Here is a 17,683-nt window from a genome sequence, read left to right as displayed (position 1 = left end):
AGCAGATCAAAAATGTCTCATGTGGGTGGCAAAGCATGGCAAGGGCATGGGAAGAGACCTTGTAATTCTTGTCTTTCCATTGTTGATTTGGTCTGGTTTGAGTCATTCCTGTCTCCAAATTAGCTGCCTGCAGATGTGTAATGCTATCACACTAAGCATGCCAGCCATCTGACATGGACGGACGAAGAGATGGATGAGTTAGCATCAGCATGATAAAAGAGACACTGTTTGCAAAATAATCTCAGCAAAAAGTGAACTGAAAAATATCTCGTCCACTGAATAGGGGAAAACACAGAAAAATGCCAGATTGATGCTGATGTAATCCAGCAAGTCCTGAATCCTGGTCTGTGGCATATAGTCACATCGTTATTAGTAAATTAAGCACTGCCAGGATCCATTCTGGCCATGAAGCCAACTGATAAGTGCTGGCCACATCCACACTACTAAACTCTTTCACCCCAGATACAGAGCAGCTGCATCCAAGCTGAAGATTGGGGATGGTCTCTGGCCAATGTCAATGCCTGTGCAAGCTGTGCCCCAGCCCAGGCCTCGTTGGAGTGGATCAAAACCATGCCAGGGAAGATGTGAACGATGTAACACTGAGGATGGTGGAGCCCTCACGTCCCGGCTTTGCTCTGGCACGGCAGAGTTGGCTGGTTTAGATGATCCCAGGGTAAATCTAGGAGTACAAATATACCAGAGAAGTCACTCACTGATCTTACGATGTGAATACATGTGGATTCAACCTTCTCCATGACAGTTTGAAAAACCCCTCAAGGAGAATCACCTGTCGAGAAAGTGGGACATGGTACAACCAACCGACAAGGGTGAAGCTGAGGAGTTAAAAATCAAGTGAAATCAAAGTAAGTCACTGACGGTCCTGACAAAGTGCACATGAAAAATCAAAGGGACTCTGGACAGAAAAATATCTGAGAAGGAGAGGACTAGACTCTTAGCACTGAGATTAGTACCAATAAAGAGCTGGGGGTAATTTTGCTCCCCGTGCTTTTGTCTTGGCAAAAGGCGCTGTTTGGCAACACGATCAGATAATCCCAAAAGGAAATGGTCACCACACCAAACTGTTCACCATGAACTCGTCGGGTGTAGTGGCAGAGCACGTGCTTTGCGTTAAGGCTGTAATGAAGTCCTTCAAAGAGACATAGCTCTTCAGGGGTGACACAGGCTGTCACTGGAAATCTCTTACTAAATTGAGATGCTAGTGGATGTCATTCAAAGAAAGGATGAACAGCGGAGGCAGAAAGTTGATGCAAGTAGACGCAATAAAACAGTCTTAACATGCAGTGGAGGCATCTGCCTTCATTATTATCCATAGTACGAGCCAGAAAGAGGAGGACTTTGGAACAGGAGTGTGTCAAGCCCTTAGTCAAGCTGGTTTGGTTGTGAGAAATTAGCACTGCATTGAGAGGTAAGGTCACTTCTAGAGTGTTTTGCCCCTCCATTCCCATGATGGGGTGGAGAAGACGGCTGTTGGTGTGGTGGTCTGGAGCAAGGGTCTTGTTCCTGAGAGAAGGCAGGCTGCAGATGCTCAGGAGAGGCAACACTGAAAGGTCTTCTCCTCAACTCCTGATGAGTGTGCCTTGGCTCGTTAATTCATTTCACTGTCCTGGTGCGAAGTGGCAGAGTCCAACTGTTCAGTAGGGCCAGGGAGTGGGATCACATCTCTGAACCAGACCTCAAGGTTGACAGGTTTGGAGTGGGACAGCTTCTCGTAGTGTTTTTGAAATGCCTGGAAGAAAGGTCCCCAAGGAACAGTAGTATTGTTTGTCATCCATTCCTTTCTCATGCTTATGTCAATGAAATGCAGATGTGTAGAGGAGAGCTCTGCACAGGGAGGACCCAGGAGAGACTTAACACAAGGCATGATTCTCAGGGAACTGGATCAGCGTAAGTTTAAACTAGTGTTAAAGGTAAGTCAAAAGAAAGCCCTGGGAGGAGAAATGCAGGCCTGTTGCTGGAGGATGGGCACCTCTATCTTTTTATGACTCAGTAGCTGAGGACAGCAAGTTCACTTCACAAATTACCTCTTTTGATGGAGACAGCATACTGATTAGGGAAGAAACAGGGTGAAATGGCAGTAGGACACTTAAGAAGGAACTGGTTATGGGACACAGTCAATGGAGAAGGGGAATGAAAGCTTTTCACAAACATACATGTGTGTGTATTTATGTGCACAGTAAACAAGGACTTAGGAATTTAGATATGGGGTGACAAGACAAAATCCCTCCCTTTGCATGAAAATGTGACCGTCATATTAGTGACTATCAGAGCCCAGAAATATTTGCCTGAAATGGAGTTTGATTGGGGAATTACAGTACCAGTGAAAATTTGGCTTGTAATAAATTTTGCCGTGTGTCTATAGTTTGGCGTGAATGACTCCTGCCCTTCTTAAAAGGGTCAGGCACCAGTTAAAAGTTTTCTTTTACAAAACAAAATGAAACAACTGAAGAAATCCCAGTGTTTTCTCAGAACACTTCTGAAGGATCACTGATTGAAAAAAATGTTTCTCTTCAGGTATATTCAGGCGAAGAAAGCATCCAGCTTCTTTAAACTGTTATATAAAATTGGTACTAGTTTCTTTAAATACTACTATAATTAAAAAAACCCAACTGATTCCTCAAATTAAAAAAGAAAACCATAATTTAAAAATATCCCCCCCATGCTGATCTTCTCATCAGAATAGGCCAGCATGGGAGTTTTGCACCTTAGACAGTTACAGTATTTCTGGAATAAAAAATAGCAATTACACACAGAAAACACTACAGCATTCACTTAAAAACATCTCATTTTGCTGTTGTTGTTTTTTTTCCCCTCCCAAGTAGAGGGATGGTGGGATTGAAAAGATGCCCTGAAACGGGAAGATTCCTTTAAAGGAGCAATACTCTCGGAACAGAAAAGGGCGTTGGATAGACACAAACCCATGATTTAACTTGAAACAAAAGAGAATCTGGTACAGAAACAGAATTTGAGAGATGTGAATGTTCAGACACCGAGCGGATTATTTGGAAATGTCAAGACAACTGCACAACCCTCGGCAGGTGACCGCCGGGGCTTTTGCCATCATCGGAGGTGGCAGCATCTCCTTGCGGTGAAAAGGCTAAGCTAAACCACGATGTTCTCACTACGCTCTTCGATTTCCTCTGGTTGGTTCTTTCTCGCCATGTACTTACAGTAGAGGGTGACACGAGACAGTTTTTTTTGTTTTTGTCAGCAGTTCCCCACATGTACCGAGTTGAAGAATTCTCAGCTAAATCACAACAACATCAACAAAAATACAAAGCACCAAATCATCTCGAGACGTGAGTCAGTTTACAGGGTTATTACCGTTTGTAGAAGTTTGTTGGTTGTTTTGTTGTTGTTTGCTTTTTGTTTGTTGGGTTTTTTTTTGTTGTTGTTTTGTTTTCTAAATCCTGATTTTCATGTTTTGTTTTTCCTTAAAAAACAAAACAGAACAGAACAAAAATCAAAACCCCAAAACCCCAAAATGGAACAAAGGATGCTTTACAATCACTTTAAGGCTCGCACTGAATGAGACATGACAGGTCTTAACACGAGATTACAAATAATACATGTATGCCTTTCACAGCCTTAAAATGATACAGTAGGTCAAATTATTTTGCCAGTCACTGATCAAGTATTGTGCCTTTAAATTGACTCGCTTTTTGCTACTATGCTGAGTTTTATTATTACTGAAATAGTTACATGTGTAAATGTACTTTCACATCATGGGTTTTTTTGGTATATAATTTTGGCATTTGCGGATTTCTTATTTTCCAAAAATCAAGGTTGGCAGGCCTTATTCTGGGCTCAGGCATATGCAACTGACTCCACTGAAGACGGTGGCACTTCAGTGTGTGAAAGTTGTTGGGAACAAGATCAGATTCTGTATTAGCACACAAATCTGGTGCGAACCGACCATCACGCGTGGCCTGTTGGCACGAGGCAATGGGTGACATGGTGGGATCGCCTCTGTGACACAACTCAGTCAAGGCTCGCAGCCCTGACCAAATGGTGTTACAAATGCGGTGCCAAATTGAGTTTACAGACCTGATTTTGTCTTTCAGCTGTTGAAAAAAAAAATCAAACTCCACTGGGGGTGTCTTGGCTTTGCTTTCGTATCTTTAAACATTTGGGTTTTTCTTTTTCTGCTAAATCCAATAAGAGCAACAAGATTTTTGTTATTTTTGTACATTTCTCTCTTTTTGTTGTTGTTCTTTTTTTTTTGGTTTTTTTTCCTTTTTTTTTTCTTTTTTAATTTTAAGGTTTCTATTTCAGTTGTTTGTTTGTTGGTTTGCTTGTTTTTCCTGGCATATAATCATTAAAAGAGTTTTGCATGAGAAAGGTGACAGTACTTAATGAAACTCAGCACCTAAGGGCATAAGGCAGTTGTAGGTTTGTTTGTTTGTTTTTTTTTTTTATTTTTCAATCAGCACCAATCCCATAAATAATGTTCTACACTTGGTGTACGGTATAAAACTGGTGTGGAGATGCCTCCTTCTCCACCTGTGAATCCTAGGTGTGGAAGTTGAAATACTGTTTCTTGTGTGTAAAAAACAAAAGAAAAGTTTTTCTTTTTGTTTTTACTTACAAAACATAGAGAATATCTTTTTTTTTTTATACATACAGCAACCAGAAAGAAAGCTTATCTGAAGGTTTGTGTTTGTTTCATGATCTGTGTTTACCGTAAACAAAAATAAGGTCCCCTCTTTTACTTTTGCTTTAAGGAGCTTTAAAGTGAAGATTCATATTGTAGCAACTCATATAAGAGAGGTCCATCTCTATACCTAATACCTACAGCTGTGGGGGTGACATATTGGAGGATGTTGATAGTTCTTCTTAACCTCCTGTCTACAAAATGAGCATCCCATGCAGGATATCTTTTTCTTGGGATGTCAATCTTAATGAGAGGCCCCTCGGGGGGGTAGGGTCGCCCAGATGGAGTAGATGGTACCATTGCTCTCACCTGGAAAACGGGCAAGCAAGTGTCAGCTGTGAGTTCCTCCTGTTGCTCCGTGACCGCTCTGGTGGGCGTAGCCTGGGCCCCCCGGTACCCAGGGGTTTGGGGTGCCATGGGCTCAACATCGGGGGGCAAAGGAATGCCCCAGAGCAGCTCGGCGCAACAGGAGCTGGCAAAGATCTTAGCTCTTGGCCCCATGGGATGCAGCACACCATAATATAACAGCATCAAAGCTATCCCAGCAGCAAAGCTAAGAAAGACACAACACAGTGCTGGCACGGCATATGAGTCAGTAGTGTCAGGATCTCTGTAAAAATACCAAAGGAGCGTCAAGGCAGCGTTCTCCGTCAGGACTACCGTGTAATACGCAAACATTCTGTATCGAGTCCGCCCTTCCTTGACATTAAACCAGCAGAAAATGTACACAATCCCTACCACCATGTTGAAGAGGATCTCCTCCCACTTAGACATGCAGAAATCTGTCCCACCATGGATGATCCAGAAAGCCATGGCACACCAATGGACCACTACAAAGATCCCAAAGTAGAGCTGGAAGATGGAAGCAAAGAGAGCAAAAGAAATAACTCGGGATGAGATGGTGAAGAGGCGCCAGAAGAGATGGATGAGGGCCCCTCTGTAGCTCATACTCTTCTTGTCGTCCCTAGAGTCCCGAAGAAGCTTGTGATAGGAGGCTAGCACCCAAGCCAGGGACATCAGGGAGGCCACAGAGGACACACCTGCCGGAAGACACACAGATCCACTGAGTTAGACAGGAGGTTTGGTTGAAAACATCATCTGCTCACTAAATTATTTCATCTGGGGCAGGCTCAGTAGCCCAAAGGTTCAACTCACGCCAGGTTGTCCTTACAGTCTGGAGGAGAGAAATACAGAAATATCAGTGTGGGAATGAGAAATGATGCTATATTCAGGAGTTCTCTGGCACAGCACATTATGCTGATCTTCACGAGTCATTGGCTCTGGCCACCCCACCCCAGCTCTGCTCTTCTTACGTGGAATATTTGAGAAATTGAAATCCAGATCCCATCGAAATGCTGCAGCCCAAATACGAGGGTTACTTAGCCCAAGTGCAAGGGTTACTTTCTGTAGAAATAGGTCTGTCTGGGAGCACACCACCTCAAGAGCAGGACATCTATATTCCTGTAACTGCATGGATCTTTTTTATTCTCCAATATTGTCATGCAAGCAATGTTCACATTGACTCGTACTCGATTCTGCCTTAATCAGGAATCCCTGTTTGTATTCACCTTTGGGGAGAATGGGAAGATTTTTTCATCACCTTGAGGTCCCATGAGATGAATATATAAATATAGGGAACATCAAGACTCATCAGTTCCCTCCAAATGGTCCCAAGCCAAAGAATCTGATCCCCCCCAACAACTCCTCTACTCTGTTTCTGGAATAGACTGAAGACCTACATTGAATGTAGCTTATCTCCAGCCTTGCCTCCTGGATGGTACAGATTTGAGTTGCAGTCATGTCTCCAGCCCTGCCTCATTCTGTTCCTGGTGGGACGTCCTGAAGAGACCTTGAGTTTGATCCGTCCCCTGGGACCACTCACAGAGCCATTACCAGCATGCACTTCTGCCCACTGAACCTACAGCCTGCAGTACTGCTCCAATCAGTGAGAGCATTGCTTGCACTGGGATCACTCTCGGTTTCCAAATGTGCCCCTGGCATGGGGCAGACACTCCATGGTATTCCAAAGGAGTCTAATCTTATTCCCTATCACAAGCAATACTTATTCTACTTATTTACTCTAAAGGATAAAACAGTACCCCATGACACTTCAGGAGCTTCAAAAAATATACCACCACTGATTATCACAAGGTAAACTGAACAACTAATAGAGTAAAGCATTATAATAAAAATTGACAGAGTCCTAGGAAAATAAAAGGCCACAGGCTTCTTATTCCTTTGCTCCCACTGCTGCTCAATGGACAACTGCTCTGCAGGTGAGGGAATAGATGATGGACTAAGATCCATGTTTGGGAACCTCAGTAATTTGGTACCTATACTTTGATTGGGCCTTGGCCAAAGATTTGCTTGGAAGTATCACCTGTAACATGTAAAGGAAAACTGCTAATTGCTCCAAGAAAAACAAACTATAACAAACACCCCTCCATCTCTGATATATAATGTATTGGAAGATAGATTCAGCTCTTTTTTTTGCTTTTACTACTTTAAGAAAACCCTAGGAGCAGCTTGCTTGAGTTGCTTAGGGCTAAAAGGTTGAAATGACTGAAAACCCTAAATTTCTCCTTCTGATCTCTTCCCACTTCTCTCTCTGCCCAAAAGGAGCTGTTCTCCCACAGGGATGGAAAGAAGATCCACCGGGTCTTCAGCTCTCGCTCTAGAGACTTTATCTTCTTTTTGAGGAGCTCACCCTGCAGTGCAGTGGGGTTAGATCTCCCTCCTTTCAGCCTGTGTCTGGAGGAGAGGTGATGGAGAAAGTGGCCAGGAAGGATGGTAGACAATCATCTCTGCCCCTCATTGAAATTCTCCCAGCCTCCAGGTCTGCCAAAACTACACTTTTCCATCAGCTCTAAAATCTTCCTCTGAATACCTTGCCTTTCGGCTCACACATGTGAGCACTTCGGACTGCATCTAAAGAAAACAACAAACCACAAACCAGTAAGATTGGTGGCCTTAGCCAAGAGGGACGCTTTAGGCCACCACCTTTAAGAAAACCACAGTCACCAAGTCCCCGATAAGAAACACTTGCACATAGGATTTGGGGATTCTAATGGATGGAAACTTCTGAAAGTGAACAGCCTCAGCCCCAAGCAGATGTAGATTAGATTTCGTTTTAACCTAACAGATGTGCTACATTTTTGGTAGACATAATTGACAATTTTGAAGGCTGACCAATGACATCAAATTCTTAAGGTAAGTGATATTACAAGTGCTGTTTGTTGCACTATCTCCTAGCTATTCAGTTTTAAAACTTTCCATCATTAGCTGAAAAAAATGTCACTTATTATCTTATTTTAGTGCTGTTACATTAGAAACTTGTATGGCGTCAGATGTACCTGTATACTGAAACTCAAGCAGCATCAACCCACAAGAGACAGATGTGTCACCCCGGCTTAAAAATGTTTCTGTTGGGTTCATTTATTCTAGAATAGAGGGGGGAATAAAATACACCAGAAACAAGAACTGGGTATACACATAAAGCCTTTTCCCACTGTAACATTTTCATTGCAGAAACCTACACTAATCACAGTCTTTGCCCTAAATTGCTCAGACTGTGTGCATTAAGTCACTCACGTTGCACGGTACCATGCCTGCTGACAGTCATCTGAACATCAACTCGAGTCAACAGAGGCAGCCAAACACCCCCAGAAAGTGATTCACCCTGTCCTAAGATCCATGTGTGGGACAGGAAGGGGTTGACTCATGCTCCCAAAGTGTCTGACTCCATCCTTTGACGGGGGAGCACGGGGACTTGCAAACACCAGCAGTCAGGTGGGATGAGTCCTACCCTTACAAAACAGTTTATTGCCTCCTCATTTGCACTAAGATCTGAGGGGGAGAATGAAGTACCTCTAGACAGTTTAACATATTCCTGCTGTTGTTTAAAAATCCACAGCCCTGGTGAATGTGAGTTTTGGCATGCTGGTGATGAGCAAGATTTGGACCTGAGTGTCAGTGGGGTGCCAGGAACCATGCAGTGACCTAAAGAATTCTCCAGTACTAGTTACTGTGTTGCCACAGAAATTATTCTCTGGCTATTTCATACAGACTTAAATGACAAAGCACACCTTGGCTTTTGTCATCTTGACCATGAGCTTCTTGTTCCCATCTTTCCCTGTTACTTCCAGCCTGTGAGATCTTCATACAACGTACAATTCTCAGACTGTGGGATAAACCAGCCCTTTCGATTCCAAACCAGCCCTTTCTTTTCCACTTCTCCAGGCCATACTTCTAAGCAACTATAGAGATCTCTCCAATTGTAACAAACAAACAAAAAAAAGTTCTGGTAAGTTGGATCACATGGGAAGTATTTTTTTATTTGGATTCTGACTTTTGCACATGGTGACTGACGCACCTTCATGTAGTGTGAGTGGGTTTCAACTCCCTTCCAAAGTTTGTTTATCAAAGGGTTGGAGCTGGTTTAAAGCTGAAGTCACTTCAAATAAGCCCACTCCCACTCCTCCCACTCTGTGCTTAGTCTTGGGAGCGGAAAATACCTGCCATGCACTGCCACCTCTTTTTGGGCATCCTTGAGCCAGGAGGACATCAGCTACCATGGCTGATGTCCCTGTGGCTACATCTGTGAGGTCTGTATCCCGTAACAAGTCAAACTGAGGTTATCTTTTCAAACTCTCTGCACCAGGCTGTACAGCAGCCCTTGAACTCTTCCTGTCATCTTCTAGAAAGCAATGAGTGGTGACTCACAGGCCACAGTCAGCACCACTGAGGAATCAAGCCCATGTGTCTTGAATGACACATAACAAGAATGAGTCCTTCAGATCCCTTTAGTAATGTGCCCTGATGTCCTTACGGTGAGACATCTCCTAACTTACATTCAGTATGGTGAGGTAGAGCTCTATAATGTCCCTCTTTGATGTAAGAAGCCCTAAGATGTCAAGGATTTAACCAAGAATTTATCTCATATAAAATCCATACTAAAGCAGGGAACAGATCTCCTTCATGTCACAGTGCACCTTGACAAGGTATTTCAGACAGGATTTAAATCTTACTCTAGAGTCTTGCCTTGGGGTGTTCATGGGTAAGCAATGCCTCTTACTTCACTCAATGGAGAATTAAGGTTTAGTGCAACCATCACAGATGGGAATCTAGCAAGATTTGAGGTGGTCTAGGATATTCTAGACCTCCATATGGAGCTGGCAGATGTGACAAACTTGCATACAAAAGACAAGAACATTTTTGAGCTGGGAGTTGAAGTGAGGCAGGGTACTCAGGGCATCCCAAATGACACTAAGCAAGGGTTGAATTGTTTCCTTAGCCATTATGGCTGGTGGAGCCAGGCTGTATGAAAGTCCTTGTTTAGATCCCGTGGCAGCAGTGCCTCCATCTCCATTAAACAAACACAAGGGGAGCTTGGACACTCTCATCACATGGAGACATCTCTCCTGCAGTCACATTAGGTGTTTGAATCTGGAGCTGAACTCACTTGTCACCTTGAACTGCCTTGATGCTTACTTCTTGCCTTTCTGAGGGGAAGCATTTAATGAACCGTGCTCAGTGGTAAAGACAGGTGGCAGGGAGACTAAGTCACAGTAAATGGTGAAGAGATGTGAGAAAGCAGTGGGATACAAAGCAGCTAGTTAGAAGGCTAAAGTTTCTGGGAAGAATGTTGGACCTAGGAATAGAATCTCTGAGAAGGGGAAACAAGAGCTATTTTGTGAGATCATGAAAACATGAGTGGAATACAAGTGTAATGCAGGTAATGATCTGGAGGAGAGGAGCATGAACCACTTTAAGTTCAAGGGAAGCTCCTGAAGCCTTGTTGAAGCTTGCAGGTGCAGCCTAATTTCAGCCTAATTTGGTTTTCATCCTCTGGTTCCTACTGATGGCCCAGAAAAAGAAAAGGCCATCTCAGAAAGATAATGAAGGTCACTGAAAACTCCATATACACAGGAAGGAATCAAAATGAGGGCTACTCTTACATTGCCGATGATGTTTTTAAAGTCCATATATCTACAGGAATAAAAACAGTGTATGGAAAGCTGTCCCAGCCTATCTGGCCTATTCATGCTATACAATTAACACACAGTTATACAACTAGTGTAATAAAAGCTGTAGACAAATCACACATACACAAAACATTAGTATTTAAAATTAACAATATATGCATTTTGTCCCTTACTCACAGTGTTGTTCAGCTGAGGTTTTTCACTGGCTTGTGTGCGGTTTTAAACATGAATTCAACTGCAGGTTATTGGCTGTAAGGAATTTGCTGTAGCATAGTCCCTAAATACTTACTGTGGTGCTTGTCCCTTTAAAGCTGAAAATGATGCCTAAACAGTGCTCTACTTATTTTTTTTTTCTCCCAAAGATTTTACTGAAACAAAATGGGAAAATACCAACATTTCTCCTGGGTGAGCCGAACAGCAAATATTCAATGGGACATGAAACCTTCCATCAGCCCCTGTGTGAAGGCAGTTCTTGCTTAATGCCAAGTGTCACACTGGCTGCTCAGGCCTCTGTGCTGTGAACCCTGTTATCATGTTTTCCCCTTTGGGTAGCACATTACTCCCTGAAGCTCGGTACGAATCGAGGAACAGCTTTTCATTTTGATTCAGACAGAGTGAAAATGCATTTATATACTAAAGAGAGTGAGCAAGTGTCAGTTTTTGGAACAACCTTGTCTGAAAGTCGATGCCCCTTACTTTCTTATCTGTTTTTATTTATTTGTGTCAGAGTGAAAAGGGTCAGAATCAGACTCCAGGTCTGATTTTCATTTTTCCTGTTGGAGTTTGATGTTTGGTCTTTCTTTTTTCTTTCCTTTCAGAGAAGGGAATGACTTTTTTTCCATTTTCCTTCATTTTCCCAATTTGTTTTCACTTCAAACATGGAAAAGTATGGATCCTTACCAGTATATAAATAATAAAGGGCTGCACAAGAGCTTTCACGTTCATTTTCCTCACAGGATTTCAGGACACTTCCTTAACCAGTTTCTCCAGAGTGCCACCAGTCCATTATGGCAGATGATTACTATTCCACCTATGGTGAACATCACTCGTAAGTCTGACCCAGGAATGGACTCCTTACATCTACGGGACACCTCTGTTCTGTACTCAGAGCTGGAGTGACCAGGTAAGAAAAGGCAGAGTCTGACACTGGGAAAAGATATTATATCAATGTCCTGTCACTTGCTCTTTTCTCTTAAAACACGTTTCACTGGTAAGAGGTCAGTTTCAAATCCTCAGCATCTTCTCCCTTGCTAGGAAGTTCTTTTGAGATCTTCCTCCAAGGAGCAGCACAGTCTCATTCTCCCCAGAACCTGATTTCCACAGGACACAGCACCACCAGTCCGCAAGAAACAGAAAACTGCTGGTGACTGTTTGAGAAAGGCAGGAAACAAAGCAAGTAACTCAATTCAGGGATCAGTCTTCAAGGGTCTGGACAAGAAGAAGAGGACCTTCTACCACTGAATCCCACTGGGACTTCCTGACACTAGGCTTGTGTTAAGTTTCTATACAGGGTAGTCCATGTCCAAACTAGCACAAGAAGCGCTCTTCCATATTATACCAGGGGAACATCCATGTTCCCAAATCTTTTGTTGTGAGAGTGAGAAAGTCCATAGCAAGGCAACTTCAGAACAGCTTGCTCACATTGAGAGCTGCCCTACCATCCCTTGCCAGTTAAAAGGCTCATGTCCTGAAATGTGAATGCCTCTTAAACCCTTTTCTTTTTGCTAAAATAAGATATCCACACTGACTCCAGAAACAATGGATCTCTTTTTAGTTTCCCCCTCCAGCCTTCACCTTAGCATTGCCTTGAGCAACTGAGGTCCACAGGTTCACCATGGATTGTGTTTCAAAAGGTCTTGCTTTTCTCCCCTTTTATCCTGCTGCCTTTCAGCTCTCCCCGAATGCTCCTTTTTCTCTACTGCTAGAAGAGGTGACCAGCCACATTCCTCTGATCTATGCTCTCATTATCTCTGCTGCTTCTGTCACTTCTCCTCCTATTCATCTCCTCTGTGAACTCAGGAGCTGCCAAACGGGCACAAGCCCTGGGGCCATCTAGTCTGGTATCCTTTCCTGGATGCAAGCCAGGGACTGATCCCTCTGCAGGAGGCACAAGCACCCCAGGCCAAGCAGAAATAGGATATTCTGGCCTCTCTGGGATTGTCCTTGAATACCCTCAGAAAAGTACCAAATCTCTTGTTGAAAATTTTGGTTATCACCTCCCCCATAAGGACTGGCAAAGCTTCCCCCCACCCCCTGTTTTAAAATATTCTTAATGAAGACTTTCTTTGCATCATATGCTTCAGTGTTTATCTCACCCAAGAAGTGCTGTCTGAGGCATGGGATGAATTGCCCTCTAGAAATACCTCTCTGTCTCTCCATTGACTCTACCTGTAGTGTAAATGATCAAACTGAAATGACCAAAGAAGGAGAAGTGGGCGAGATGAAGGGCAGCCTAGGCAGCAGTGGTTTGGCATTCACTAGCTCTCCACAAGACTCCAGAGGAGAGCTCCGAGTCCCAGCAAGCTGAAGAAAGAAGACAGGAGGGCTGGGGAAACCTGTTCCAGGTTGCAAGATGAGCAGAATAGCTAGCATCAGATCCTGCAGAGCAGAAGTTGACAGACCCAACATAAATGGGCAAATTCAAGGGATGCAACACAGTAATTTTATATCCCTGAAGGCCAAGCAGGAAAAAAAAGGACCTCCCCCCACCCGTCCTGATGAGAGAAGGTGCCTCAATTAGCCAGAAGATGATTTCAAGTCACATTTCCTTGAACAGCCAGATAGAATTATCACCATCCTGAAGAAAGTGGTAGCTGTAAGATAACATCTCACTACTACATCAATAAGGAGGCTAACTTCAACAGACATGTATGTACTCAATCTCCACAAGTGTGTAAGTCCACTATTTGCTTTCTGTAATAGCCTTGTCCCTTTTCTAGGATGCTGAATCCAGGTATCTCATTTTTTACCCATTTATGCAGGAAAAAAAACCCTGCTGATATCCACTCCATAGCTGAAACATTTATGGCAGCACTTAGCTGAAATCTCAGTCCTTATATATTCACAGATCTTCAAACAAGCCTCATCTCACTTAGCTGAGATCTTTTATCTTCTATAATGGCTCTCCACCAGATAATGGCTCATGAAAAAAAACCTCAAACCCAAACCTTAGCCTTGAAAGAACCTGGGTCACCGTGGTGACATATGAACTAGGAAATGAGAAACAGAGCCAGGAGTATTCGTTGACCCTGAGCCCAGCTGGAAGAGTCTGCCGTTTCCATACGTACTAGTAAACTCCCTTGGTAATTGTATCCAATCCGCCTTTTGAGAATGGTTTCTGGTCTACGGGAATGCATTTTCTCATGGCTGGGGAAGCTTTGGGAAAGGGCTAGCTGGCCAAAACTGTACCAGAGACCAATCACTTGAGTGCCAGCGCTTGGACTCCAGTGCTGTTTGCATTACAGGTATAGACATAATCCATGCACAGTCCTCTGCCTATTACAAACATAGTCATATAATCCTTCATCACTTTAAAAATAAAATGAAAGACCTGTGGTTTGACTCTTGGAAATGGAGGCTCTCATATTATCAGATCTTCCAGGCTGTGCTATTTGGCAGAGTAAATTAATCCAGATGGCTGCTGTGTCCAGACAGCTCTGGGGAGCCCAGGCACGGCAGCTAGAGCTTAGGTAAGGTGTAATACAGATGTGCAGACAGCTTTATGCCAGCAAAATGTTATTTCAGTAGAATAGGTTAATCCTTCTAGGAATCTGGTCTCAGATACGCTCTCAAAGTTACACCTGAAGAAAATGCCAGTGTGACTTTATTGATACAGCTAGATGAGCAAACCCTGTCTGATGGAGAAAAGCTCTCTTCTGATGGTTCACCCAGCCACCACAGTCTCTGATGGAAGTCTAGTGGTGGAGCTAAAGGAAATCAACTTCAAAATCACACTCTTCAGCGGGAGCAATGCATGGCAGATGTCTAAGGCCACTCAGGAATCTGGGGTGAGTTTGGTGAACAGTTTCAGCTCTAAAGAAGCTGGAGGCAATCACGGGGTAGAGGGGCGGGGGTAGCAAACAAGAAGACCAATCTTGCCTCTAGAATCCTTTTTGATGTGGCATTAATTATGACGTCATTATTTATGACATAAAGCTACTTATTTTGAAATGGTCCTTCCATTTTGAAACTTCCTCTGAAAGTTAAGAAAATGTAAAGAAAAGCACCCACTCTCCACTTCTCACGAAAAGCATATAGTCCCATTTCAGTGAATGCTATTTTAAGAGTCTTAATAAAAACGAGTTTATATATTCCTTTATGGGTTTTTTTGCTAGTAAACCAGAAATCTCATTTTTTCATACTGATGGTGTTTTTGATGTCAGCATAGAGTTAGATTTGATGGTGTTTCCAACTAGAATAACTGCTGTTATCACTAAAATTCAGGTTCATGTTGACTACTGAGGACTTAGGCTATTTTACACAGGTGCCAATATCACTCCAAGATCTTCCCACAGTGCCCTGGTGCATCCTTCCCCAGCCCCTCCTTCAAAGAGCATGCTGAATCTCATGTGGGCAGGGATGCACTGAGGTTCATAGAGACACTCAGAACTAACAACTATGTGCATCTCTCTCTTCTAATGCCACAAATATAGGAATGAGAGACACTCTAGTATGAGCCTTGTCTAAATTTTTCCAGGTACCAATTACCTTGGCTAATTCTTGCACCTTGGAAATGTGCAGCCAGGATTTCCCAGGCACAGTTGTTTGAAAATAGAGCATGAGAACTCTTATATATTTGTCAAAAGCTGTATAAACTGCCACTCTGTTCAGGGCGAGATACCTTCTGCATAGTCATCACTGTAATTATAAAGACTTGAGTTAAATTCCAGTTAATCTGAATGTCTTTAACCCCTGTCTCAGACTCACAGTGAAAAAGAGCCCCACCTAAATATCCAAAAGTGAAGAGCCACAGACAAAAGGATTTGAAGCTCCCTGAGAGAATCCAGGAGATTGCAGTTGAAATGCTCCATCAAGATGTCCTGACAACACCTCCAGCAAGGACAGGATTTAAATCTATGCATGCAGAGCAAAATACATTTTTGTGGGCAATATTACAGGTCAGTGGAGCCTATCACAGAAACCTGGTTCAACCTGAAAGGAACACAGTCAGAATAGTCATGGTTATAGTCTTCCATTCCTTTTTCTTGGTGTACTTTTTGCTTCCTCTTGTGATCATTTGCTTCGGACCTCAGTTCAGAAATCTGAGTAGATTGAGCAGAGCCTTGTATCTACATGGCCATCAGCATGGCCCACAGGCATCCAAATCTTGTCAAGCACCTGAGATGGGAAAAAAGCCAATCTAAGCTGTGTTTATAGTTAACAGAGAGAGCTAAGCACTACCATTAGTGTGGATCTAGAGACTAAGGACATCCCAGCATGACTGTGATGCTCTTGTAGCCTCTTGGTTAGATGTGCAGTATTTTGTGGCCATCGATTTAGCAAGATTTCCCTCTGTTATTTGAAAGTCTTTCCCAGAGAACAAGAGAAAAAAAAAACCAAACTATCTTCTGAACATGTCATGATTTTCACTGAAAAGCAGAATAAGATGGCAAAATCCAAGAGGAGTTACTCTGGGGGGAAAAATAATATTGCACATTCAGCAGCTGGTTCTTTGTGAAAGACACTTTAGATAGATAGAACTTTTAGCAGCCAATTCTTTGCTCAGATTCTTGAGTATATTGAATCTCTTGACGGACTCCAGCAGAGTCACTCCCAGTTTACGCTCTGTAAAGATCAGAATGAGCCTCCTATATTGAGATTTTTCAGACCTAATTATATATCAACTTTACTACTAGGAGCCTCTAGAAGAGAAACACACCTCAGGACTCTACTAGAATGCACTGGAATGGGGAAAAAACCCCTTTGCTAAGAAAAACAACACATGGCTTGATTTAGAATAAAATCTTTCCCCACCCATTTCTGTGTTCTCACAGTAGGGATAGTTGGCATGAAACAATACAACTATGCAAACACATACAATATACTTGCATTTCAACACTGTACATTTGATATTTGTTACAGTATCTTTATCCTGGCATGCTTTTCTTTAAATTCAGATGAGAACTGCAGCCATGGAGAAGAATTTAAATCTGCCTAGCATAAGCTGAAAGGACATTGTAATCTTGAAAGTCGGACTAAAGTACTCTGAAAAAAGAGGGGAGAACGTCAGCACTGAAAAGGAAAGCCCTAGGAGTTCCTCTGTCCATTTTAAAAGTATCCATGAGTACCTCTTTTCTCTAGCACTGGTCTGGGGAAGCTTTTGAACCTGGGACTTTTTGCCTAGAGGTCAGTAACCTAAGTCTCTTGACCACTACATCCATGTCATTATGCTGTCTCAGCCTCCAAAATGGGGTGGATCAGTTCAGATTGCATGATGAGAGTCATCCTCAGCCCATGCTACCATCTGAGCCAAGTCTGGGAATTGTTTGGGTTGGTGCTAGCTGTCATGGGCTAAAAACATGCCAAGGACTGTGTTGATAATTGAACCACAGGGATGACTGAAATCTGGTGTCTATGCTCATGTTCCGATGTGTTTCAGTTTATTAGCATAGACAAAACCCAACAGACTCATCACCAGATTGAGGAAGCAACATCTTCTGCCAGGGCTTAGTGAAGGAACTTCCTGCTATAAATGCAGCTCCCACTGCCAGTTCCTTGGAGATGAAGCAACATCAAGACAATGTTTCAAGCAGCCTGTGACAGCACCAAACACAGATTCTGCAAACCAGCTCTGGTCAGTGATTTGGCATGGACACAGAAGGTTTGCAAGCCATTACAGAAATAATTTCATTCCAGTTCTGGAAATAGTTTTGATCTGATGGGAAAGAAGAAGGAAACTCGACTTGGTCTGCACTCCCTGACCAAGGTCTTCATTCAGTGTGTTTAGAGATGTGTCAGCAGTGCATACTTTGCTAACCTTACTGTTTATAAATCTCTGTTATTCAGTGAGAGGCCAGCGATGGACTTA

The 17,683-nt window shown here is 43.0% G+C and overlaps 1 protein-coding gene across 2 annotated transcripts in view; it reads right to left on the bottom strand.

The window, feature by feature from the left end:
• Positions 1 to 4,747: 4,747 nt before the first annotated feature.
• Positions 4,748 to 17,683, bottom strand: part of XKR6 (XK related 6) — a 197,533-nt gene continuing 184,597 nt past the window's right edge. For both annotated transcript variants that reach the window (XM_061989862.1, XM_061989863.1), the window contains one exon: positions 4,748 to 5,712. In XM_061989862.1, the coding sequence (XP_061845846.1) occupies positions 4,748 to 5,712 (965 nt within the window). The remainder of the gene's footprint in view (positions 5,713 to 17,683) is intronic.

Source organism: Colius striatus, chromosome 2, assembly GCF_028858725.1.
Source record: "Colius striatus isolate bColStr4 chromosome 2, bColStr4.1.hap1, whole genome shotgun sequence".
Lineage (NCBI taxonomy): Eukaryota > Metazoa > Chordata > Aves > Coliiformes > Coliidae > Colius > Colius striatus.
The sequence above is the reverse complement of the archived record's forward strand: the minus strand, read 5'-3'. Positions and strand labels throughout refer to the sequence as shown.